This window comes from Papio anubis, chromosome 3 (genome assembly GCF_008728515.1).
Source record: "Papio anubis isolate 15944 chromosome 3, Panubis1.0, whole genome shotgun sequence".
NCBI lineage: Eukaryota > Metazoa > Chordata > Mammalia > Primates > Cercopithecidae > Papio > Papio anubis.
In genome coordinates, this window is record NC_044978.1 from 147,092,320 (window position 1) to 147,117,569 (window position 25,250).

At 42.6% G+C, this 25,250-nt stretch overlaps 1 protein-coding gene across 1 annotated transcript in view; it reads right to left on the reverse strand.

Annotated features, from left to right (window-relative positions):
* The window catches only part of KLB (klotho beta), a 43,209-nt gene that overhangs the window by 12,403 nt on the left and 5,556 nt on the right, over positions 1–25,250 (reverse strand). The window contains exon 2 of the mRNA XM_003898591.5: positions 2,100–2,610. Within this exon, the coding sequence (XP_003898640.3) occupies positions 2,100–2,610 (511 nt within the window). The remainder of the gene's footprint in view (positions 1–2,099; positions 2,611–25,250) is intronic.

Consider the following 25,250-nt stretch of genomic DNA (forward strand, 5'->3'; position numbering starts at 1 on the left):
CATTTGTAAACAAAAAAGATTGGAAAATAGGATCTCTAAGGACCTTTCTAGCTTTAAAACTCTTATTCAGTAACTTGTAGGAATTGTGTAAAAATGAAATATGAAAATCAACAGACCGGGCGCGGTGGCTCATGCCTGTAATCCCAGCACTTTGGGAGGCTGAGGTGGGTGGATCACCTGAGGTCAGGAAACATAATGAAGCCTCGTCTCTACTAAAAATACAAAAATTAGCCGGGGATGGTGGCGGGCACCTGCAATCTCAGCTACTCAGGAGGCTGAGGCAGGAGAATCACTTGAACCCAGGAGGTGGAGATTGCAATGAGCCGAAATTGTGCCATTGTACTCCAGCCTGGGTAACAAGAACAAAACTCCATCTCAAAAAAAAAAAAAAAAAAAAAAAAGAGAGAGAAAAGAAAATCAACAGCAGCAGTCCAAACAACAAATACCCAAATTAGCCCTGAATCCTTTTTTCTTTCTTAAAAGATTTCACTTCCCTCATAGAAATGCCTCCTCATCTCTGCATTTTTGGGATTTTTATCAATGACATTCTTTTCCTTAAATGAGGAAAATCCAGGCCAAGAGTTTCCAAGAAGATAAATATGTTCAACAGGCCCTGGTTCTAGTCTATAGCTGCTGTAGGGCCCTAAGGAGAGGTGGAACGGTAACACCTGGGGAGTGGACACCCCTTCTGCCCAAGAGCATGGCATTTGACCCAGACCCTGTAGGCAGAGCCCTCAGCCTTGGCCCCCACGTGCATGGCCTGTAGCTGGGCGTGGCTCGGTTCCATGCTGTTCCTTCCTGCAACTTGGGGCGGCAGGGTCTGGTTCTCCTTCAGGACCCTCCCTGAAGGCTCTCTCCAGCGGCACCTAGGATTTTCTTCCTGGCTTGTGACTTTTAAAGAGAGCAACAGAATTTTAGAAAGATCCACAGAGAATTCCTTAATATGAGAGTGAAATAGAGCCCAACTCCAGGGAACAGAACCATTGTAACCTCAGCTTGTCTTCTGCTCCATTGTTTCTGTTAGCCACCTGTAGATGTCACTACTTGAGTAATAGAGTAAGGAGTGAGGGGCTAAGTGGGGGCCAAAAGTCACTGGGAGCAATAGAAGCAACTCATTTTGTCTTCAGACCTTTTCATCATACCTTCGTGTAATAAGAGTATAAAGATCACAATTTCAAGAAACACTTTCAACATCTCAGAATAAAGTACTACTGTGAGGAAACTTTAAGCATACCTCTTTTAGCACTATGTCCTTTATAAAGAATGAAACGCATCTTCTTGACAATTAAGGATGTAGCTCTAGTCTGAAAGGATTCTGTTCTCAAACTTTTATTTAAAAAAGAACATGGGAATAACATGAAAAAGTTCTGTCAACATTGGAAAATACAATGGCTGGGTGTGGTGGCTCATGCCTGTAATCCTGGCACTTTGGGAGGCCGAGGCAGGTGGATCACCTGAGGTCAGGAATTTGAGACCAGTCTGGCCAACATGGTGAAACCCCGTCTCTATTAAAAATACAAAACTTAGCCGGGCTTGGTGGCGGACACCTGTAATTCCAGCTACTCAGGAGGCTAAAGCAGGAGAATCACTTGAACCCAGGAGGCAGAGGTTGCAGTGAGCCGAGATCGCACTGTTGCACTCCAGCCTGGGCCACAGAGTGACTCCATCTGAAAAAAAAAAAAAAAAAAAAAAAATTGAACGATACAAAAGGCCAGGCCGGGCATGGTGGCTCATGCCTGTAATCCCAGCACTTTGGGAGGCTGAGGCGGGTGGATCACTTAAGGTCAGGAGTTCAAGACCAGCCTGGCCAACATGGTGAGACCCTGTCTCTAATAAAAATACAAAAATTAGCTGGGCGTGGTGGTGGACACCTGTAATCCCAGTTACTCAGGAGGCTGAGGCAGGAGAATCACTTGAACCTAGGAGGCAGAGGTTGCAGTGAGCCAAGATGGTGCCCCTGCACTTTAGCCTAGGAGACAGACAGAAATTCCATTTCAAAAAAAACCTACCCAACAATAATAGTTATATATTCAAAGGTGATTTTAAATATCCTGCAAATTTTTAGAATTTTAAAAAAATTAAGCAAGTGTACAACCAACCTTGAAGCACCTGGCTGAGGAAATTCTTCATCATGTAGATGGCCGTGGTGTCTTCCGTTTTCACATGACTGTCTGTGAACCAGCCATTCTCAGCAATCAAGATTCGAGGGTTGTTGTATTCCAGTTTAATCCAGTTCAGTGCTTCTCTTAAATTGAGTGAAACATTTTGCCCCATTTTAGCCATGGTGTTTAGGGGCTTGAAGTTGTTGGGTCCAAAAGAAAAGGCAAAGAAATCAGCTGTGCCTCTCACCTCATTCTTCTCTGCTTCAGAGAAAAGGGGTAGAATGGAGAGCAACTTCTTTTTCATCCCTTCTGGATAGTCGCCATCCCCATGGATAGGGTTGGCAAACCATCCAAGCACAGAAACCATGGACTGTTGACATTGCAGTATATCCATCGTGTTTTCCGACCGGTTTGGCTCGATCCAGTGAGATCCCAATGTGATCGATAACCAACCCTTCTGATGTGGGCGGAAATGTGTGTTGTAGTTATGCCAAACTTTCGAGTGAGCCTAAAAGAAGAAAATATTATTGATCTTTGTTGTCCTCACTTACAAGAGCTGTAACGTGGCTGGTAAATGGTCTTTTCATGGATAAAATGAATGCAGCATAGAGTGATTCAGGGGAAAGTGCCAGGGAGCCCCAATGACCTCAAAGTCTGTTCTCTATGCCCCTGGTGCTTCCAACCTAAAGTTTCTGCTACAGGAGAGCTGGAGGCTGGCAGAAAGCCTAGTCTAGGCTCTTATTTCCCCTCTGCCTGGCTCCCTTCCCGGGTCCTCTTAGGGTTTGCTCCTCTACACAAGAAGACACAGAGTAGTGATTTTTTTTGAGACGGAGTCTCGCTTCTGTCACCAGGTTGGAGCGCAGTGGCTGATCTCACACTGCAGGCCTCCGGCCCCGGTTCACTTATTCTTCCTCAGCCTCCGAGTAGCTGGGACTACAGGCTCAGCCCACCCTCACCGGCTAGTTTTTTTGTATTTAATAGAGACGGGGTTTCACCGTGTTAGCCAGGATGGTCTCCATCTCCTGACCTCGTGATCCGCCCGTCTCGGCCTCCCAAAGTGCTGGGATTACAGGCTTGAGCCACCGCGCCCGGCCTTTTTTTTTTTTTTTGAGATGGAGTCTCACTCTGTTACCCAGGTTGGAGTGTAGTGGTGCGATCTCAGCTCACTGCAACCTCCGCCTCCCAGATTCAAGCAATTATCCTGTCTCAGATTCCTGAGTAGCTGGGATTACAGGTGCACACCACGACGCCCGACTAAGTTTTGTATTTTCAATAGAGACAGAGTTTCACCATATTGGTCAGGCTGGTCTGGAACTCCTGACCTCAGGTGATCCACCCTCCTTGGCCTCCCAAAGTGTTGGGATTACAGGAGTGAGCCACCGCGCCTGACCCAGAGCAGTGATCTTTCACCATTCTACAGAATCTTCCTTTGGTCCTAATTTAGAAGTCCAGGAAAACACAGGCCCTGAACCTATAAATGAATAATAATGGAGCCCACCTCCTAGGGATGTTGTGAGAATTGAGTGAATTAACCTGTGTGAACTGCTATAGAATCATGCCTGGCACAGAGTAAGCTCTATATAAGCCTTAGCTATTATTGCTATGATTATTAAAGGGTGGTTGGCACTGCCCACAGCAGAAGACCAATGGAAAGAGTGTGAGCTTTGGGGTCAGCACACCTAGGCTTGAAGTTCACGTACTTATTGTGTAACCTGAGGCAAGTCACTTAACCCTTCTGAAATCTCTTAGTATCCTCCGTTGTAGAATGAGGTTAATAAAAACAATATCCACCAGGCGCGGTGGCTCATGTCTGTAATCCCAGCATTTTGGGAGGCCGAGGCAGGCGGATCACCTGAGGTCAGGAGTTCGAGACCAGCCTGGCCAACATGGTGAAACCCCGTGTGTACTAAAAATATGAAACTTAGTTGGGCCTGATGGCAGGCACCTGTAATCCCAGCTACTTGGGAGGCTGAGGCAGGAGAATTACTTGAACCCAGGAGGTGGAGGTTGCAGTGCGCAGAGATCGTGCCACTGCACTCCAACCTGGGCGACAAGAACAAAACTCTGTCTCAAGAAAAAAAAAAATCCTCTATAAGGTTGTTGTCAGATTTAGAGCTAATATATGCATGAAATAGGTAGCATAGAATAGAGCACGCAAGAGGTGCTGCCAAAAGGTGGAAGTTATTATTGGTCCTCTGGAGTTTGCATTTCCAGTTGAGCTCTCTTACAATACAGCTTCGTGATGGGTTTCTGGTCCATTTAATATGACACATACTTCCTGAGCACTTACTTCCATGCCTGGCTTGCCCTGGGCTGAGAGACTGAGATAGATGGCATAGGAACTTACCCTCAGAAAGTTTCTTATCGGGAAAATAAGGATGAAACATGTGAAAGAGAAACATAAAATGGTATAAAATATGGCATTAAATAAAATAAATAAAAAAAAAGAAGCCAGAAGCCATGGCTCAGTTAACAGTCACAGCCACAGCTGAAGGAGCAAACATTAAGGACTCCATGCCAGTTAAATGCCAAGGCCACTTCTGTGTCCCAGTTAGCTGTGGAATTGTCCTTCATCTGTGTCACAGCCACTCTCTTCCCCTCAGCCTTTGACTTGCTTGTCTCTTGACATCTCTTCCCTGGTCTCTCAATTTCTCCACTATTCGAGTGTTTTTTTGTTTTTTGTTTTTCTTTGAGACAGAGTCTTGCTCTGTCACCCAGGCTGGAGTGCAGTGGCACCATCTCAGCTCACTCAGCCTCCACCTCTCGGGTTCAAGTGATCCTCCCACCTCAGCCTCCCGAGTAGCTGAGACTGCAGTTGAGCACCACCAAGCCCGGTTAATTTTTGTATTTTTAGTAGAGATGGGGTTCCACCATGTTGGCCAGGCTGGTCTCAAACTCCTGACCTCGGGTGATCCACTCGCCTCAACCTCCCAAAGTGCTGGGATTACAGGCGTGAACCACTGTGCCCGGCCTCCACTATTTGCAAGTTTCTAAAACGAATGCACAAACTCGTTATCTTTAGCACACAGAGCCTGCTTTCAGTTTTGTTCCTTAGCTTTTCTTTTGCTCACTGGAGATATTTTATATCAGGATAAACTGTCTGAAACTGCCTTTTATGTAGGTCAAAGACAACCAAATATGAACAATGGATTCAAACCAGATTGATCCTATGGACCCTGAAAATATTCCATAAACCCTGTTAGATGGGGGAAAGTAGCATTGAGGTAAGGGGTGAGGATTCTGAAACGTGCCATCCTGCTTTAGGCAAGAAAACACAATTTAAATAATTCCTGGAAGATTTTCCGGAGAAATAAATGCCTTGAGGTATACCTCTGTCCACTTGTCCTTACTCAATTTTCATTGGAAGATTCTGGTACCATTTAGCACCCAGATAGTCCCAAGGATCCTTAAGAATGCTTTCCTCAGGCCGGGCGTGGTGGCTCACGCCTGTAATCCCAGCACTTTTGGAGGCCGAGTCGGGCAGATCACCTGAGGTGGGGAGTTCCAGACCAGCCTGACCAACATGGAGAAACCTCGTCTCTACTAAAAATACAAAATTAGCTGGTCATAGTGGCGCATGCCTGTAATCCCAGCTACTCGGGAGGCTGAGGCGGGAGAATCGCTTGAACCCGGGAGGCAGAGGTTGCAGTGATGCAGTGAGCTGAGATCGTGCCATTGCACTCCAGCCTGGGCAACAAGCGTGAAACTCCATTACAAAAAACCAAACAAACAAACAAACAAACAAAACAAAAGAACGCTTTCCTCTTGGAAAGCTCACACCTGTAATCCCAACATTTTGGGAGGCCAAGGTGAGAGGATCGCTTGAGCTCAGGAATTCAAGATCAGCCTGGGCAACATGATGAAACCCCGTATCTACAAAAAAAAAAAAAAAAAGCCAGGCATGGTGATGCACACCTGTGGTCCCAGCTACTCAGGAGGCTGAGGTTGGAGGATCATTTAAGCCAGGGAGGTGGAGGTTGTGATGTGCCGAGATGGCACCACTGCACTCCAGCCTGGGGGACAGAGCGACACCCTGACTCAAGGAAAAAAAAAAACTTTCCAGTCGGGCACAGTGACTCATGCCTGTAATCCCAGCTCTTCGGGAGGCTGAGGTGGGCAGATCACTTGAGGTCAGGAGTTTGAGACCAGCCTGGCTAACATGGTGAAACCCCGTCTCTACTAAAAAAAAAAACAAAAATTAGCTGGGCGTGGTGGCATGCGCCTGTGGTCCCAGCCACTCAGGAGGCTGAGCCAGGAGAATCACTTGAACCAGGGAGGTGGAGGTTGCAGTGAGCCTGGATTGAGTCACTGCACTCCAACCTGGGTGACAGAGTGAGACTCTGTCTCCAAAAAAAAAAAAAAAAAATTTCCTCTCAGAGAAGTGTTCAGAATGTAGCCTCCTTCCTTGTCTCCAACCTGATATTGCAACTTCTGAAGAATCACAGAGAAGCCTGGGACAGGCACTACCTTAAATGGTTTCAGCTATTCTTTCTGGATTTTTCTGGGGCTAGAATCACGACAGAAATTCTTGAGAACCACTTTTTTTTTTTTTTTTTCCTGATTAGAAACAAAAGCAGTCAGGCATTACTAGGATTCAAAGGAGGGCATTCTTTGCTTTTTTCTAACAAGTCACTTAATCCCTTGGTAGGCTTAGAGCTATCATCCATGGAAGACCCAGTGATCAGTACCTCCCTTCAGGCCTATCGTGCACCCCTCCATGCAAACTGGAAAGCACTGAGCCCGTGTAGCCCAGATTCTGAGCCTTAAACTTGTTGCTTTACAAATCTAGTGTCTTGCCTTTGCAGACACTAAATTTCAGTGATTATATGAAAGATGACCTAAGTTGCGATAAAAATCTTGGTTACATCAGCCTTTGAATGAGAAACAGTAGCGCTCAGAAGACATATCTCTGCAGTAGCTTTCCATGCAGGTTTTCTGGATATACATACGGATGTGTTGTCAAGGTGACCTTCACGGTCCACAGTGTCTCTTTCACCTTTGCTGCTATTTACATAGGCTATCAAGGTATCTAGGGTTATCTTTGCTCTGGGCTGAAGACAGCCTCTTCATTCTCATGTAGAGAATGTGGGGGAGGTCCTCTGTGCAGTACTTTTGGTTATAACTTGATCCTATTTGCCAAGTAACAAGGTAAAAAGTTTTGCTCGGAGATTGTGAGTTTGCCATATCCATCTATGTGTGTTCTTTGGTTGGACACTCATAAAGGAGATCTGTTGGGAAAATTAAAATAAGGTTAGTAGAGGAGTGCAACCTGGGACCTGCAACCTTGCACAACAGCCATTCTACAATTTTCCAAGGTCACCCTCTAATTTGTACAAAGCCATCTACCTTTGTAATGATTGATTTAAGGGAGCTTCAACCTTTGTTCTTTAGATTCAGTAGCTTAAAGGGAAAGTCAGCTTCTTTTCCTTTTGGAGCCAGCTATCAGGGCCTAATGTCATTGAGAGACAACCAGGACCTAATATCTCATTCTGTTCCCTCCTCCAGTCTAATGTGGCAGCATTTTTTGGATGCCCCTGGAAGTCCAGACTCAGATAAATTCTGTGGATGATAGGAAACAAATAAGATAGCGGGCACAACTTCAGAAATAGGTGAAGAAGGGATTGGGAGCCAGAGGAAGACATGACGGGACACTGTTGGAAAGATGGGTTCAAGACAGATGAGCAAGTCGAACACATCACACTGGTGTATTCAAGGAACCCTCAGTCATTCGTCAAAAGTTCCATTTCCAAATCCTGTATGAGTTTGGTCACATTTTGGCTGAAATATCTTCATGTGTACTGTAAAAGTGTCTGTTATTAAAGCTATTTAATAGACTATTAAATAACAACGGTTAAAGAAAGTTTATTTAAAAACTTCACAAGCGTAACAAAATATGTTTATATTTCTGTGTTCCCACCCAGGTTTTCCAAATATATTTCCCAGCTAAAATCACTTGAAGGCCGGGGGCCGTGGCTCATGCCTGTAATCCTAGCACTTTGGGAGGCGGAGGTGGGCGGGATCACCTGAGATCAGGAGTTTGAGACCAGCCTGGCCAACATGGTGAGACACTGTCTCTATCAAAAATATAAAAATTAGCTGGGCATGGTGGCGGGTGCCTGTAGTCACAGCTACTTGGGAGGCTGAGGCAGGAGAATGGCTTGAACCTCGGGAGGCGGAGGTTGCAGTGAGCCAAGATCGTGCCACTGCACTTTAGCCTGGGCAACAAGAGCAAAACTCCATCTTGAAATAATTAAACAAATAAATAAATAAATAAAAATTTAAACAATAAAATCACTTTAAACATTTTTGCATGTTGGTTTTGGTTTTCAGAATATCTTAGTATAACAACAATTTACTTAGTCATCTCTCTCTTTTGATAAACATTTATTTTTCTTCGTTCTTTTGTTCTTTCTCTTTTCCTGTCATAAATGTTTCAATAGCTAACTTTGGGCATATAACTTTCAATTTATTTGAATCATTGCCTTTCATTAATGCCAGGAATGGACTACCTATTTCTTTTCTTTCTTTCTTTCTTTTTTTTTTTTGAGATGGAGTTTCACTCTTCTTGCCCAGGCTGGAGTGCAATGGCCGGATCTCAGCTCACTGCAACCTCTACCTCCTGGATTGAAGCAATTCTCCTGCCTCAGCCTCCTGAGTAGCTGGGATTACAGGCACCCACCACCACACCTAGCTAATTTTTTGTATTTTTGGTAGAGACGGGGTTTCACCATGTTGGCCAGGCTGGTCTTGAACTCCTGACCTCAGGTGATCCACCTGCCTTGGCCTCTCAAAGTGTTGGGATTACAGGCGTGAGCCACCGCGCCCGGCCTGGACTACCTATTTCTAAAGTTGTTTTAAATATTCCCAACATTTCCATACATTTTGTCCATTGGTTTGAGTGTTCTGTGACCATCTGGTACAAAACATTGATAGCTCTATTGGGGGGTAAATGGCGTTCGAGAATGATATAAAGGTGCTACTCCTCTGCCGGGTACTATACGGGAAATAACACTGGTCTTGAAAGCAGGAGACCTGGGCTCTTGTATTAGCTCTGCTGACTCATTAGCTTTATGATCTTGGACAGATCATTTCACTGCCAAAGACCTGTTTTTCTCTTCATTCTACTGAGCTAAAAATAAACACCCTAGAGAATTTTCGTGAAGGTCAAACGAGGTAATAATATCTGTGAAGACCCTGTGAAAATGACACAAACATAAATCTGAAGTACTTTGAAAGAGCAAGCTGAAAATAATTCAGCTTGGTCTAGAAAATCGTGATGGAGACTGTGGACATGAAGGGTGTTCTGCAAAGAGCTCCTAAGCCTTTACTTGCCAAGGCTCATGGCTGAACATGTTTGCCCTCATTTATTGTTTGCAGCTTACTGAGTTTTACTTGTTGTCCTTTTGGGATTAATTTCAATTTGATTCATTTTTCATCTACTCAGCCCTTCTTTATTTTGGTATCAAGTTGATTTTTTTTTTTTTTTTTTTTTTTGAGACAGAGTCTCCCTCTGTCACCCAGGCTGGAGTGCAGTGGCTCGATCTTGGCTCACTGAAGCCTCTGCCTCCTGAGTTAAAGTGATTCTTCTGCCTCAGCCTCCTGAGTAGCTGGGACTACAGGTGTGCACCACCACGCCCGGCTAATTTTTGTACTTTTAGGGTTTCACCATGTTGGCCAGGCTGGTCTTGAACTCCTGACCTCAAGTGATCCGCCTGCCTCGGCCTCCCAAAGTGCTGGGATTACAGGCATGAACCACCGCACCCGGCCTCAAGCTGATTTTTTTGTGTATTTGTTTGTTTTGTAAAGAAATGTCTCACTATGTTGCTCAGGCTGGTATCGAACTCCTGGCCTCAAGTAATCTGCCAGCCTTAGCCCAGCCTACTATCAAGTTTTAATTACCAAATGCTGCTCTTCCAGATTGTTTAACATTCATTCATTCATCTATGCTGCAGTCTACAAATATTTATTGGATGCTGTGGCTCACATCTGTACTCCCAGAACTTTGGGAGGCCGAGGTGGGAGGATCACTTGAGGCCAGTAGTTCAAGACCAGACTGGGCAATATAGTGAGACTCTCTTTCTCTACTAAAAATTAAGAAAATTAGCCAGGCCCGGTGGCATGCCTGTAGTCCCAGCTACTCAGGAGGCTTAGATGGAAGGCTTGCTTGAGCACAGGAGGTTGAGGCTGCAATGAGCTATGATCATGCCACTGCATTCCAGCCAAGGCAACAGAGCAAGACCCTGTCTCTAAAAAAAAAAAGAAAGAAAAAAAAGAAAAATTATTGGATTATTGGATGCTTAAGGTATGTGACCTTTATTATTTATTGCTAAAAAATTATGAAATTATATGACAACTATTTCTTTAATTATGTGACTATTCTTTTTTAAAAAGTTTTTGGCAATCTTGAAACTCTTTTGGAATCATTATTTCACCTTTGCTTTTCTTAGGAAAGAATTTAAATATTAACAAAAGTTACAGCCTTTCATAAAGAAAATATTTACCATCCTATTTTTAATGGTCTGAATTCATGGCATTTTTTTTTTTTTTTTCATTTAGACAGGAGTCTTGCTCTGTCATCCAGCCGGAGTGTAGTGGCGTGATCTCAGCTCAATGCAACCTTCTCCTCCCTGGTTCAAGCCATTCTCCTGCCTCAGCCTCCTGAGTAGCTGGGACTACAAGCGTGTACCACCACACCTGGCTAATTTTTTTTTTTTTTGAGACGGAGTCTCGCTGTGTCACCCAGGCTGGAGCACAGTGACAGAATCTCAGCTCACTGCAAGCTCTGCCTCCCGGGTTCACGCCATTCTCCTGCCTCAGCCTCCCAAGTAGCTGGGACTACAAGCACCCACCACCATGCCTGGCTAATTTTTTGTATTTTTAGTAGAGATGGGGTTTCACCGTGTTAGCCAGGATGGTCTTGATCTCCTGACCTCGTGATCTGCCCACCTCAGCCTCCCAAAGTGCTGGGATTACAGGCAGGAGCCACTGCGCCCAGCCTAATTTTTGTATTCTTAGTAGAGACGGGGTTTCACCATGTTGGCCAGGCTGGTCTCAAACTCCTGGCCTCAAGTGATCCGCCCACCTCAGCCTCCCAAAGTGCTGACATTACAGGCATGAGCCACTGCGCTTGGCCCAAATTCATGCTTTCTATAGTTGAAATAACTATACATTTTAATGAATTTCTCCCTATTTTTTTTTCAATCATTATATTTTCAAATTTTCTGGCCGGGTGTGGTGGCTCACGCCTATAATCCTAGCACTTTGGGAGGCCAAGGAGGATGGATTGCTTGAGCCCAGGAGTTTGAGACCAGCCTGAGCAACATGTCAAAAACCGATCTCTACAAAAAATACAAAAATTAGCTAGGCATGGTGACATGTGCCTGTAGTCCCAGCTACTCGAAAGGCTGAGGTGGGAGGATCGCTTGAGTCCAGCAGGTCAAGGCTGCAGTGAGCTGTGTTTGACCTGTGTTCACACCACTGCACTCCAACCCGTGTGACGGAGCAAGGCCTTGTCTTAAAAAAAAAAAAAATTATTCTAACAAATTATTGATTATTCTCAGTTTGTATTGCTTCAGAATTTTCCTGAAGGAATGTAAAAACTAAACTCTAGCATATTGTTCCTTTAAAACAAGTGTCCTGTTAAAGAATTCTGATTTCAGTGACAGTGATAATATTACTAAATTAGACTAGTGGCTGAACCAGAATCTATACCTGGCAACACAAAAGGAAAAAAGTCTAGAATAAAGTTCATAATTTGATTAAATGAAGCATCTGGTTTCCCTCTATCAGAAATGGGAAGAAGTCAGTATTAGTAAATTAGTGCTGTAGTGAAGTTCTCTTTGCCAGAGGAGAGCATTTGCATGCCATCTTTGTAGAGGGTGTAATGATATTTAAGGCTTTCTGTTAGTGATCCTGATAGTAATTTTTTCATGCAAAAGGACCATATCTCATGGTATAACTGAAGCTAAAATGGTCTGGGTTGGTGACTTGAAGCCTTTCCTCAGGATTTAGGAATACAGATAGTCAATATATAAACCACCGTGGAGGCTGGGCATGGTGGCTTTCACTTGTAATCCCAGAACTTTGGGAGGCCGAGGAGGGCAGATCACCTGAGGTCACGAGTTCAAAACCAGCCTGGTCAACATGGTGAAACCCCATCTCTACTAAAAATACAAAAATTAGCCAGGTGTGGTGGCACATACCTGTAGTCCCAGCTACTAGGGAGGCTGAAGCAAGAGAATCGCTTGAATCTGGGAGGCAAAGGTTGCAGTGAGACAAGATAGCGTCACTGCACTCCAGCCTGGGCAACAGTGTGAAACTCCATCAAAAAAAAAAAAAAAAAAGAAAAACAGCAACAAAAAAAACCACCATGGAGATTACAAATTAATAAAAACAAGGGCCATCATGTGTAGAGCCTGCAGCAAAGCCATATTTACTGTGAGCCCAATGAAGCTTTAACTTCAGGACGCCTTGCTTGCTTAGGTCCCTAGAAATGCCCTGGGTGGGTCGGGGAGCCTAGTTGCAATTGGAAGCACTTCTAGGCGATCAGTTCTGGCAAATTCCCTAAAGAGACTTTAGAAAAAAAAGGTCTCTAGGACTACAGTAATTTATTGTGCTAGGCGTGGTACTCACATCTGTAATCCCAGCACTTTGGGAAGCCGAGGCTGGTGGATCACTTGAGCCCAGGAGTTCAAGATCGGCCTGGCCAACATGGCAAAACCTCCTCTCTACAAAAAATACAAAAATTAGCTGGGCATGGTGGTGTGCACCTGTAACCCCAGCTACTCAGGAGGCTGAGGTGGGAGGATCACCTGAGCCCACGGAGGTTGAGGCTGCAATGAGCTGTGATTGTGCCACTGCACTCCAGCTTGGGTGACATAATGAGACCTGTCTCAAAAACAAAAACAAAAAATGACTATAGTAATTTATTGTGATGTTTTTCTCATTCTAAATAAAGATTCATTTATTTATTTAATATATTTTTGCAGAGACAGGGTCTCACTATGTTGCCCAGGCTGGTCTCAAACTCAAGCAATCCTCCTGCCTTGGCCTCCCAAAGTGCCTGAGCTACTGCACCTGGCCAAATATTTACTTTTGTATTGATTTTTGTCTCCGTTTAATTTTTTTTTTTTTTTTTTGAGACGGAGTCTCGCTCTGTCGCCCAGACTGGAGTGCAGTGGCCGGATCTCAGCTCACTGCAAGCTCCGCCTCCTGGGTTCACGCCATTCTCCCGCCTCAGCCTCCCGAGTAGCTGGGACCACAGGCGCCCGCCACCTCGCCCGGCTAATTTTTTGTATTTTTTAGTAGAGACGGGGTTTCACCGTGTTAGCCAGCATGGTCTCGATCTCCTGACCTCGTGATCCGCCCGTCTCGGCCTCCCAAAGTGCTGGGATTACAGGCTTGAGCCACCGCGCCCGGCCTTTTTTTTTTTTTTTTTTTTTTTAAAAAAGGATCCCTCCCTGCTATTGTAAAAGTCTCAGGCTCATGCAGTGTGGCTCCACACCAGGCCTATTAGCTTCTTGAGGGCAGAGACTGACTATATTTATTGTGCTCACAGTTGTCCACACAGATGCCCAACGGAGGGCCTGGCCTAGAATATTTGTTGAATGAACGCCCATTATGGATCAGCTAGTTCGTTGGTTACTTGATGTACCTTGTTGATAATACAGCTTCTGTAAGACAAGTCTTATTTTTCCCGTTTTAGAAAAGAAATTGAAGTTTACAGTTGCAGAGCTGGGATTTGAACCCACTTTACTATACCATCCTGCTTTCTGTATGTCCTGCAGTTCTAAATTTTGAAGCCGTTGGGGAAAGACCATTTGACATATTGTTTTAAAATTACATTTTCTCTCTGCTGTACTTAGTTATTAAAAGAGCTAAATAGTCCTGGAATGAGGGTACCACATTCCACAATTGCATGATGAGAGAAAAATATCTATATACCTTTGGAATTCAGTATCATCTAGAAAGGTCATGGAGGACCTGTCAGCAAATTTGGGGTGTTCAGAAAACGGTTAGTTGTCCAAGTGCCTAGCACAGCACTTCTATGTATAACACTTATGTGTAATTTTCTATTCACCTCTCTCCTAAAACCAGTAACGTTAGCATTGGATTATTTTCCTCACTGATGTCAGAAGCTAAGTAAATCCCTCAGGCACCACCCCTGTGCTGGACTGTCTTCCCTGTGAATGGTGATCCTTACACCATTGTCAATGTTAGACTGAGGCCAGGCACGGTGGCTCATGCCTGTAATCCCAGCACTTTGGAAGGCTGAGATGGGTGGATCACTTGAGGTCAGGAGTTCGAGACCAGCCTAGCCAACACGGTGAAACCCTGTCTCTACTAAAAATACAAAAATTAGCTAGACGTTGTGGCACGCGCCTGTAGTCCCAGCTACTCTACTCAGGAGGCTGAGGCAGGAGAATTGCTTGAACCCAGGAGGTGGAGGCTGCAGTGAACCGAGATAACGCCACTGCACTCCAGTGTGGGTGACAGAGCAAGACTCTGTCTCCAAAAAAAAAAGAAAAAAAAAGTTAGACTGAAAGAGCAGAGATACTTGTCTTCATGGCATTTAGAACAGCATGGCATTCAATCAAGTCATAATTAAATGGTTCTTAGAGATGAGTGATTTTCATAACTGAATATAACAGAACAGTGATGGAAATAAGAGCCACAGAAATTGAATAATATAAATATTAATAAGAGCTAACACATATCTAGTACCAAATGCGCCAGGCACTGTTCCAGGTGTTGTGTGTGTACTGTCTCATGTAATCCTCACCGAAATTCTGCGAGGTAGGTACTGTGATCATTTCCACTTAGAGGAAACCAGAGGGTGGAGAGGTTAGGTAACTTGCACAGGATGAATCAGGCCCAGGCTGTATCACCCCACGTGCTCCAATTAGAGGTAGAGTATGGACCTCAGAGGTCATTTTGTTCAATTTAAAAAATTTTTCTATTATAGATGGAGAAGCTGAACCTCCCTCTCACCCACATAAATGACCTGCCCAAGGTGTCAGTTAGTAGTAAAGCTAGAAATAGAACTAAGTCCTTCAGGTTTCTAGTTCACTGTCATTCCAGGATATCATGCAAATTAAATTACGTGCCTTTGAAACACACTGTTACACCATAGACCGGAAGGTGATTGAACAGGCTGTGAAAATGCAAGGGGTATGTAACAGACATGGCACAAAACCAAGGGATAGTAGACTGAGAAACCAGAGAAGAAACACTCAGAGGCAGCCGGGTGCGGTGGCTCATACTTGTAATTCCAACACTTTGGGAAGCTGAGGGGGGTGGATCATTTGAGGTCAGGAATTCGAGACCAGCCTGGCCAACGTGGTGAAATCCTGTCTCTACTAAAAATACAAAAATTAGCCAGGCACTAGTGGCATACACCTGTAATCCCAGCTACTCGGGAGGCTGAGGCAGGAGAATTGCTTGAGCCTGGGAGGCAGACGGTAAGGTGAGCTGATCGTGCCACTGAGCTCCAGTCTGGGTGACAGAGTGAGACCCTGTGTTTTTTTTGATGGAGTCTTGCTCTGTTGCCCAGGCTGGAGTGCAATGGCAGATCTCGGCTCACAGCAACCTCTACCTCCCAGGTTCAAGCAATTCTCCTGCGTCAGTCTCTTGAGTAGCTGGCGTTATAAGCATGGGCCACTATGCCCAGCTAATTTTTTTTGTATTTTAGTAGAGATGGGGTTTTGCCATGTTGGCCAGGCTGGTCTCGAACTCCTGACCTCAAGTCGTCTGCCCATCTTGGCCTCCTAAAGTGTTGGGATTACAGACATGAGCCACCGTGCCCAGCCAGGGTCATGGTTTTGATTATGCCTGCATCCTGCTTCACCACCTGGGGCACCCCTCTGAACTCAGTCAAATGGAGAATTCATCAGCATTACCTTATGTTTCATTCTGTTCATTACACAAAGTTATATACATCAGCAAAAACATGTTTAGATAAGTCATTTTCATTTGTCTAAGTTTCCTTCAACCCCCGGCTATTATTTTATTCCTTTTGTCACTCTTCATCCATTTACTTTGATTATTTACTTAAATTCAAGTCTACATTTATTTAACAAATACAAGGCCCTGTAACAGACATTTAGAAAAGCAAGGTAGCCCCTGCCTTTAGATGACCTATGATGTCTAACAGGAGAAAAAAATACAGAAATGAGTGAAATAAAAACAGTATGCTTTTATGTTTTGATTATTGAGAAATAATAACTGAAACTAAATGTAATAATATGATTCAAAAATCACTATATGTATGTATATGTCATATGTACATATATACGTAGAAAAAAATCTGGACATTGAACAAATTGCTAGCAGTGATTACTTCCGTGGTGTGGGGTTAGAGAGTAAGGAAAGAAGAAAACCTTTATTTTTAACAATGTCTTTCTATGTTGTTTGAATGTTTTGCAATACAAATGCATTATTTTTGTAATTCAATAAAGTTGGGTTGGGCATGGTGGTTCATGCCTGTAATCCCGGCACTTTGGAGGGCTGAAGTGGGAGGATCATTTGAACCCAGGAGTTCAAGACCAGCCTGGGCAACAAGAGCCAGACCTTGTTTCTACAAAAACTAAAAACGTTAGCTGGGTGTACCAGCTAACTCGGGAGGCTAAGGCACGAGGATCACTTGAGCCCAGGAAGTTGAGGCTACTGTGAGCCATGATCATGCCACTACACTCCAGCCTGGGCAACAGAGTAAGACCCTATCTCGAAAACAAAAAGTCAAGGGTATTGGTTGAAACAGTTCCTGTCAGTGACTTTAATTGTTCTGTGCTATCACTGTTTAGCTTCCCCTGACTTCCAAAAATCTCAAAGGAAAAAACAGACTTAAAAGTAAAGTTCGGCTACTCTGAATTTCATTCTATATTAAGGAATATTTTGTCCTCTATAATAATACGTTGATGTTCAAAACAATGTAAGGAGGAAGTCATGTCATATTAACATGAAAGAAAAACTCGTAACAGTAGACCCTGGCCCTTTACTTAAGACTTTGGTCATGTAATCTCTGGTCAAGATATGACATTAAGCAGAACCAAGCAATTAACTCCCCCAAATACTAAAGGATCCTGGCTTTCACCAGCCTCAAGGTTACCCAAAAACATTTTCAAGTAACACTACTAGATCATCCAAGGATTACTTTAATTACTTCTGTGATTCACTCTTCACTGGTCAGTAAATTAGAAGGTCAGAACCTTCTATTTTCAGCTTCTCTACTACTTTTCAGCAACAGAATTGTTGCTAATGTTCAGTAGTTTTAATCACACATTTTTCTTTTAAAATAGCATTTTTTTTTTTTGAGACGGAGTTTTGTTCTTGTCGCCCAGGCTGGAGTGCAGTGGCACAATCTTGGCTCACTGCAACCTCCGCCTTCCAGGTTCAGGCGATTCTCCTGCTTTAGCCCCCTGAGTAGCTGGGACTAGAGGCACCCATCACTACGCCCAGCTAATTTTTTTATTTTTTTATTTTTTTGAGACAGAGTCGCTGTGTCGCCCAGACTAGAGTGCAGTGGTGCGATCTTGGCTCACTGCAACCTCCGCCTCCCGGGCTCAGACAATTCTCCTGCCTCAGCCTCCCTAGTAGCTGGGATTACAGGCACACGCCACCATGCCCAGCTTATTTTTCTTGTATTTTCAGTAGAGACGGGGTTTCACTACGTTGGCCAGGCTGGTGTTGAACTCCTGACCCCAGGTGATCCACCCACCTCAGCCTCCCAAAGTGCTAGAATTACAGGCGTGAGTCACAGTGCTTGGCCTAAAATAGGCTGTTTTCGAATGTTGAGTTTGCTCAGTAAAACTTTATATATGTTATTAAATGACTTATCTTGTATTATAAAGTCATGTAAAGTTTCCCTCTGTTCATAGTTTCATTATGTCCAGCACTGTTTCCATTACTCAAAATATTTTCTGATCTCCATTTGGGCCTAATTTTCCATGTATGAGAGTGCTCATATCAAATCAAGCTGTTTAAATAGGATCACAATATTATTCTCTGAGCATTTATAATTACATTTATTTAAACTCTTGTTAATCATTTACTGAAGTATAACTTTTTCTACTTAATGGTGAGAAAAAGTAAATATTGCTCTCTTGAAGGTTTTAGAATACCTGTTGTAGTCTGAAAATTTTTTTTTTTACACGACTCTTATTACTAACAATGGTATTCTGGTTATAGAAACTCTCTTTGGCAATTCTCCACAAGCAGTTTTCATAATTTATTCAAACTTAGTTTAAAAACATCTATAATAATAATAGTTTTAACGTATTTGGTCAGTATTTCTTTTTTCTTTCTTTCTTTCTTTCTTTTTTTTTTAGAGATGGCGTGTTTGACACCCAGGCTGGAGTGCAGTGGCACGATCTTGGTTGACTGCAACCTCTGCCTCCTGGGTTCAAGCGATTCTCCTGCCTCAGTCTCCCAAGTAGCTGGGATTTCAGGCTTACTACCACCACACCCAGCTAACTTTTGTATTCTTAGTAGAGATGGGATTTCACCAGGTTGGCCAGGCTAATCTTGAACTCCTGACCTCAAGTGATCCGCCTGCCTCAGCCTCCCAAAGTGCTGGGATGTACGTGAGTCACTGTGCCCGGCCTGATCAGTATTTCTTATACGGTATTTTCTAAGAGTTGTCTTAGATTCTGATGGAGATGGGTTGGCATTATATGCAGGTACCATGCATTAGCTAATCAAATGAAAAACTATGCTAACTCTAGATGATAGGGCCAGGCACAGTGGCTCACATTTGTAATCCCATCACTTTGGGAGGCTGAGGTGGATGGATCACTTGAGGTGAGGAGTTTGAGACCAGCCTGGCCAACATGGCGAAACCCTGTCTCTACTAAAAGTACAAGGCCAGGCGTGGTGGCTCACGCCCGTAATCCCAGCACTTTGGGAGGCCGAGGCAGGCGAATCACGAGGTCAGGAGATCAAGACCATCCTGGCTAACATGGTGAAACCCCGTCTCTACTAAAAACAAAAAATTAGCCGGGTGTGGTGGCAGACGCCTGTAGTCCCAGCTACTCAGGAGGCTGAGGCAGGAGAATGGCGTGAACCTAGGAGGTGGAGTTTGCAGTGAGCCAAGATTGTGCCACTGCAGTTCAGCCTGGGCAACAGAGCGAGACTCTGTCTCAAAAAAAAAAAAAAAAAAAAAAAAAAAGTACAAAAATTAGCTGGCGTGGTGGCTCATGCCTGTAGTCCTAGCTACTCAGGAGGCTAAGGCAGGAGAATCGCTTGAACCTGGGAGGTAGAGGTTGCAGTGAGCCGAGATTGCACCTCTGCACTACTCTAGCCTAGGTGACAGAGCGAGACTCTTCAAAAAAAATAAAAAAGATATTGTCAAGGGCACACTTAAGTGATTTAACATCACTTTAATGGGATGCTAAATTTTGAGCAAATAATTAAAATCATGAGGACAAATGAAAAACCCAACTTTTAATATATGAGTCAGGGGATAAATAGTTCATAGATTTCATGGACAAATTAAACACATACATAGATTGTTTTGGTCTTTTAATAAGCAAAGCAAAGTAAAATATCTGCTGAGACAGTATCAAAACAAGTGACGGACATGGGTTTTGAAGCTGTAAATTTTTTTTCATTGAAGCGGGGCAGCTGATTTCTGTCCTCAGACCTTGCTAGCTTGGATTGACACAGATCAGGCTTTAATTTTGTGTTTGACACTTTGATCCACTATGTAACCTTGGGCAAATTTCTCTGGGCCTCAGTTTCATCAATTGTAAGTTGAGTTTCAGAACACCTACCTGGCAGAGTTGATGAGTGAATTAAACGAGATCATATATTATAGGTACCTAGTATGTTTCTGATATTACAGTATGTATGCAATAAAAATTCTTATAGTAATTTAAAAGAATATGATGGGATGTAAAAAAGTTATCTGTAATAATTGTCTCAATCTTTCACTGTAAGAATTAAGATTGTTCTTTGTTCTTTCTTCTCTTTTTAAAAAAAGCATTTTTGGCTGGGTGCAGTGGCTCATGCCTGTAATCCCAGCATACTGAGAGGTTGAGCCAGGCGGATCACCTGAGGTCACGAGTTCAAGACCAGCCTGACCAACATGGAGTAACCTTGTCTCTGCTAAAAATACAAAAAATACAAAATTAGCCAAGCGTGGCGGTGCATGCCTGTAATCCCAGCTACTGGGAGGCTGAGGCAGGGGAATCACTTGAACCCAGAAGGTGGAGGTTATGATGAGCCGAGATCGTGCTATTGCACTCCAGGCTGGGCAACAAGAGCGAAACTCTGTCTCAAACAAACAAACGAACAACAACAACAACAAAAAAACACTTTTTTGATGTGAGAGGGGAAAGTGGTGGAAGGAAGAAAGTAATAGGTTTTGTTGTTTGTTTCAACCCTCTTTCTCCCGTCCTTTGTTGAAAAAAAAAGCTTGGCTAATTTTTTAGCCACTAAGACTTAGTACAAATTAATTATGATATGTTATTCTCTTGAAATATGACTTTACCAAGGGAGTTTTTAAAAAATCCTTTTTTTCAGTGAAAGAAAATAATTTCAGATAATCCTTGAAGATTTTGCTTCTATATAACCAAGACAAACTAAAAAGGCTCCAACTAGTATTTCCATTTCAAAATATTACACTTAATCTTCAAGACATTGGTGGGGGATTGGGCAAAAGAGTCTTTAAAATGACACTTTGTTTATTTAAATATGCCTAAGAAACACTGCAGCCTTCTTGTTGTTCAAGAAAGCAGTTGCAGCAGTCTGTTGGCAAAGAAGGCTTAGCTATTAATCATGTGAATGGTGGCATTTTCACGGCTATTTTTGCAGTTTTATTATTTACTTTTTGAGACAGGGTCTCACTCTGTCACCCAGGCTGGAGTCCGGTGGTGCCATCATAGCTTTAAACTTGAATTCTTGAGCTCAAGCAATTCTCTCACCTCAGCCTCCCCAGTAGCTGTAACTACAGGTTCATACCACCATGCCTATCTGATTTTTGTTTTATTTTTTATAGAGACCGAAGTCTCACTATGTTGCTCAGGCTGATCTTGAACTCCTGGACTCAAGCAATCCTCCTGCCTCAGTCTCCCAAAGTGTTGGGATTACAGGCATGAGTCACTGCGCTTGACCCTTGTTTTTGCAGTTTAAATACTAAATTTTGTTTAATAATTTTAAGAGAGCCTTTAAGAAGAGAACTATATGAAGGTTAAAAAAATTTTTTTTTTTAGTTTCTTGTTGGAAAAAGTCTTTTATCTTTAAATGTAAAATATTCTCTTTACCTTCTTATGTGACTTATTTTTTACTTTTAATTATGGAAATTGTCATAATACACAAAAATAGAAACAATAATAAACCCTCATAAACACATCACTGAGTTTTAACAGTCATCAAAATGCTGCAGCTTGTTTCAAGATGGGTTTTTAATGTACAATATTTTAAAGAAACAGACATATCTAATTGATTTGCATGTTCTGAAAAGACTAATGTTTATGCCTGTGAGTGTGTGTGTGTGTGTGCGTGTGTGTGTGTGTGTATGTGCCTGCAATCCACTTTTTTGTTGTTGTTGTTGTTGCAGGTTTAAATCCTTTCTGGAACAAGGTAGATCTTCCTTAAATTGAAAATAATCAATTATGCATTGAATGCCTAACACGTGTCCAGCATGTGTGAGCTTCTGTGAAGGAATTATGCCAAGAAATGCAAAGACAAAGTTACTCAAAGAAGTGGAAAAATAGGAAAGCAATCCAGTTGTATCCTAAGCTCAAGAAAGAGCTGGTGAGGCCTTGACCTAGAGTAGGGTTTCCCAACATATCTTATCCTGAAAGCCTCTTTCACAGTGTTAAGCAATCTCTTGAACCCACGAGGAATTTTAAAAATTATTTCATCATTTGTGTGTGGTAATAAAAAAATACAAAAAGCATTGACATATATTTTATTTTATATAAATATATTTATTGACTATTGTATTTTAAGGCCTATTTAAATTTAAAATATTAATAGAATAAATAAATATTTTAAATGCTAATAATATATGCACATAAATTTGGGCATTTAACCATCTAATAAATAATGCACATTATTTAAATTATTTTAATTATGTAATAAGGAAAAGCATTTTATGACTTAAATATTTTTAAAATTTTATTTATTTTTTATTTTTTTAGAGACGCAGTCTCCCTCTATCACCCAAGCTGGAGTGCAGAGGCATGATCACAGCTCACTGCAGCCTCGAATTCCTGAGCTCAAGAAGCCCTCCTGCCTTGACTTCCCAAAGTGTTGGGAATACAGGCATGAGCCACTGCACCTGGCCTCAAAGTAGATTTCTAAAAGAAAAATATTTTAGTACATAATGACACTTAGATATATCTAGATATGTATATAAACAAAAAACCAGAAAAATAGAACACAAAGTGACACATAAAAAACCAAACTTTGGCCAGGCGCAGTGACTCACACCTGTAATCCCAGCACTTTGAGAGGCAGAGGCAGGTCTATCACCTGAGGCCCAGAGTTCGAGACCAGCCTGGCCAACATGGTGAAACCCTGTCTCTACTAAAAATACAAAAATTAGCCGTGAGCAGTGGCACATGCCTATAATCCCAGCTACTTGGGAGGCTGAGGCATGAGAATTGCTCCTTCTCAAAACACGAATCAAAAAAGCCACCCCCTGCCAAACTTTGTGAAACACAAAGTTATAGCATCAAAAATGAATAAATATTGCTTATGTAACGTTTTGTTTGAATCGTTGAATTTTGCTTTTTTTTTTTTTTTTTTTTTTCTGAGACAGATTCTTGCTCTGTTACCCGGGCTAGAGTGAAGTGGTGTGATCTCGGCTCACTGCAACCTCCACCTCCCGGGTTCAAGCAATTCTCCCGTCTCAGCCTCCCCAGTAGCTGGGATTAAAGGCACCCACCACCACGCCTGGCTAATTTTTGTATTTTTAGTAGGGATGAGGTTTTACTATGTTGGTCAGGCTGGTCTCGAACTCCTGACCTCGTGATCCGCCCACCTTGGCCTCTCAAAGTGTTGGGATTACAGGCATGAGCCACCGCGCCTGGCCAAATTTTGCTTTTTAAAAAAGGACAAGTGTTTTTAAAAAGTAAGATTAGTGTTTTGTTCATGAATAACTAATGGTTAATATAAGAAAAATAGTTTGGGGGCAGCTCTTTCAAGTATTTCACAAATAAGGCAAAGCCAGGAGGGACAGTCTTTATTCTTGATATGTGAAAAGCCAAACTAGATGTAATCATGTTGATGATTAAATATTATTTCCTCTTTCAACATTTTAAAAGCACTGTTTTTTTTTCCCCCTAAAAACAGAATAGGCCGTACATTAATTTTGAGCTTCTGTATGCAACTTATACATCTGGTGAAGATCTCCTTGAGGCAATCGTGTAAAATAATCATCTTTATGCCCCTCATACTAGTTACATGTCAATGTCCTTATTCTTTGTGCTTCACGTCTTTAACCAGTTGTCTACTGTAGAATAAGTCAGTGGTTTCAAGGGTGGAGTGAGCGGGAGGAATTTTGACTGCCTGGGGACATTTGGCAAGGTCTGGAGACATTTTTGATTGTCACAACACTGAAAATGGGGGAGCTACTGTCATCTAGTGAGTAGAGTTTAAATGCTGCTAACCTCCTCCATTGCACAGGACAGCCCACCACAACAAAGAATTATCTGACCCCAAATGTCAATGGTGACCAGGTTTGAGAAATCTTTGTACTGTGTAAACAGTATTTATCTATGAAAGATAACATTTTCCCCCCAATCCAATATGACTAGTAAAAGACAAAGAGTTTTAAAGTCAAGAAATGGTCAAAACTATCATGGAAGTTGGCAGTATTTTTCGTTTTATTTATTTATTTATTTAATTTTTTTCCTGAGACAGGGTTTTGCTGTGTCACCCAGGCTGGAGTGCAGCGGCACAATCATAGCTGTTTGCAGCCTCGACCTCCCGGGCTTAAGTGATCTTCCCACCTCATCCTCCCAAGAAGCTGGGACTACAGGCATGTGCCACCACTCTCAGCTGATTTTTTATTTTTTGTAGAGACAAGGTTTGTCTCGTCTCTACAAAACTATGTTGCCCAGGTTGGTCTTGAACTCCTGGACTCAAGGGATCTTCTTCCCTCGGTTTCTCAAAGTGCTGGGATTACAGGCAGGAGTAACTCTGCCCAGCTTTGGCAATATTTAGTAGAGTTATAAACAGAATGAGTTATTGTCTCATGAGCAAACTCACCTTCCCAAACCTCTGTGCATGTTTACTCAGAGACTCTCAAATGTTCCATTCTAAAAGGGAAATGTACAAATTTAAATTATTATATGTGTTTATTGATTTAAAAATAGAATGAAAACAGACATTACTGCCTTTACTAATGTGAACCCTCAGGGCTTTGCTGAATAGGCCAAATACGTTTCTGGGATTTAAAAAACTAAACTTGGGAGAGAGAAATCTTTCCTCTACAAAGGAGAAAATGACACAACCCGAGGAAGAAATAGACGTGAGAGGCTGAGATAAAGGGCCTTCCTGGTCACTGAGCCCATTCATCCCTGTGGTCTGGTTACTGAGCCAGGAAATTGCCCCTTTTTGCTTAAGCCAATTTGAATGAGATTTCTGTAACTTACCACCAAAAAAGTCCTGACTAATATACTACTCGATTAATATAAGTAATATTTCAACAGTTTGTAATAATGCAATGAAATATGAAGATTGAACTTGAGACTGGTTTTTGATTACAGTATTTAAGACAGAAATCCTAAACCACTCATTTAATCAACATTTACAACTAATGTGTATAAATATTCTGTGCTGGGTGCTGAGAACATAAAGGCAAATTTAAAAATTGTCTCTCCTTTTTGAAAGAACTCTCAGTCTAGCTGGGGAGATGAAAAAGTGTCATGTCGTATGAGTGTTATGCTAGAAAGAAACCCATCTTATGGGGAGCCCGCAGAAGGGGCACTTAAATCTTAAAGGGGCAAGAATAACTTGGAGGTGGTGACCATCACGAAGTAAAGAGGGCATTTGTGCTAGACAGAGAGAGATAGTTGAGGCTGGTGGAGAGAAATAGGAAGGAGAGATTGAGACACTGGCAGTAGTAGTGTGTTATGATAGAACATGAAGTGCAAGAGGATGGGAGAGTGGCCAGGAAGGAGTCTGGGAATTGTGTCTCAA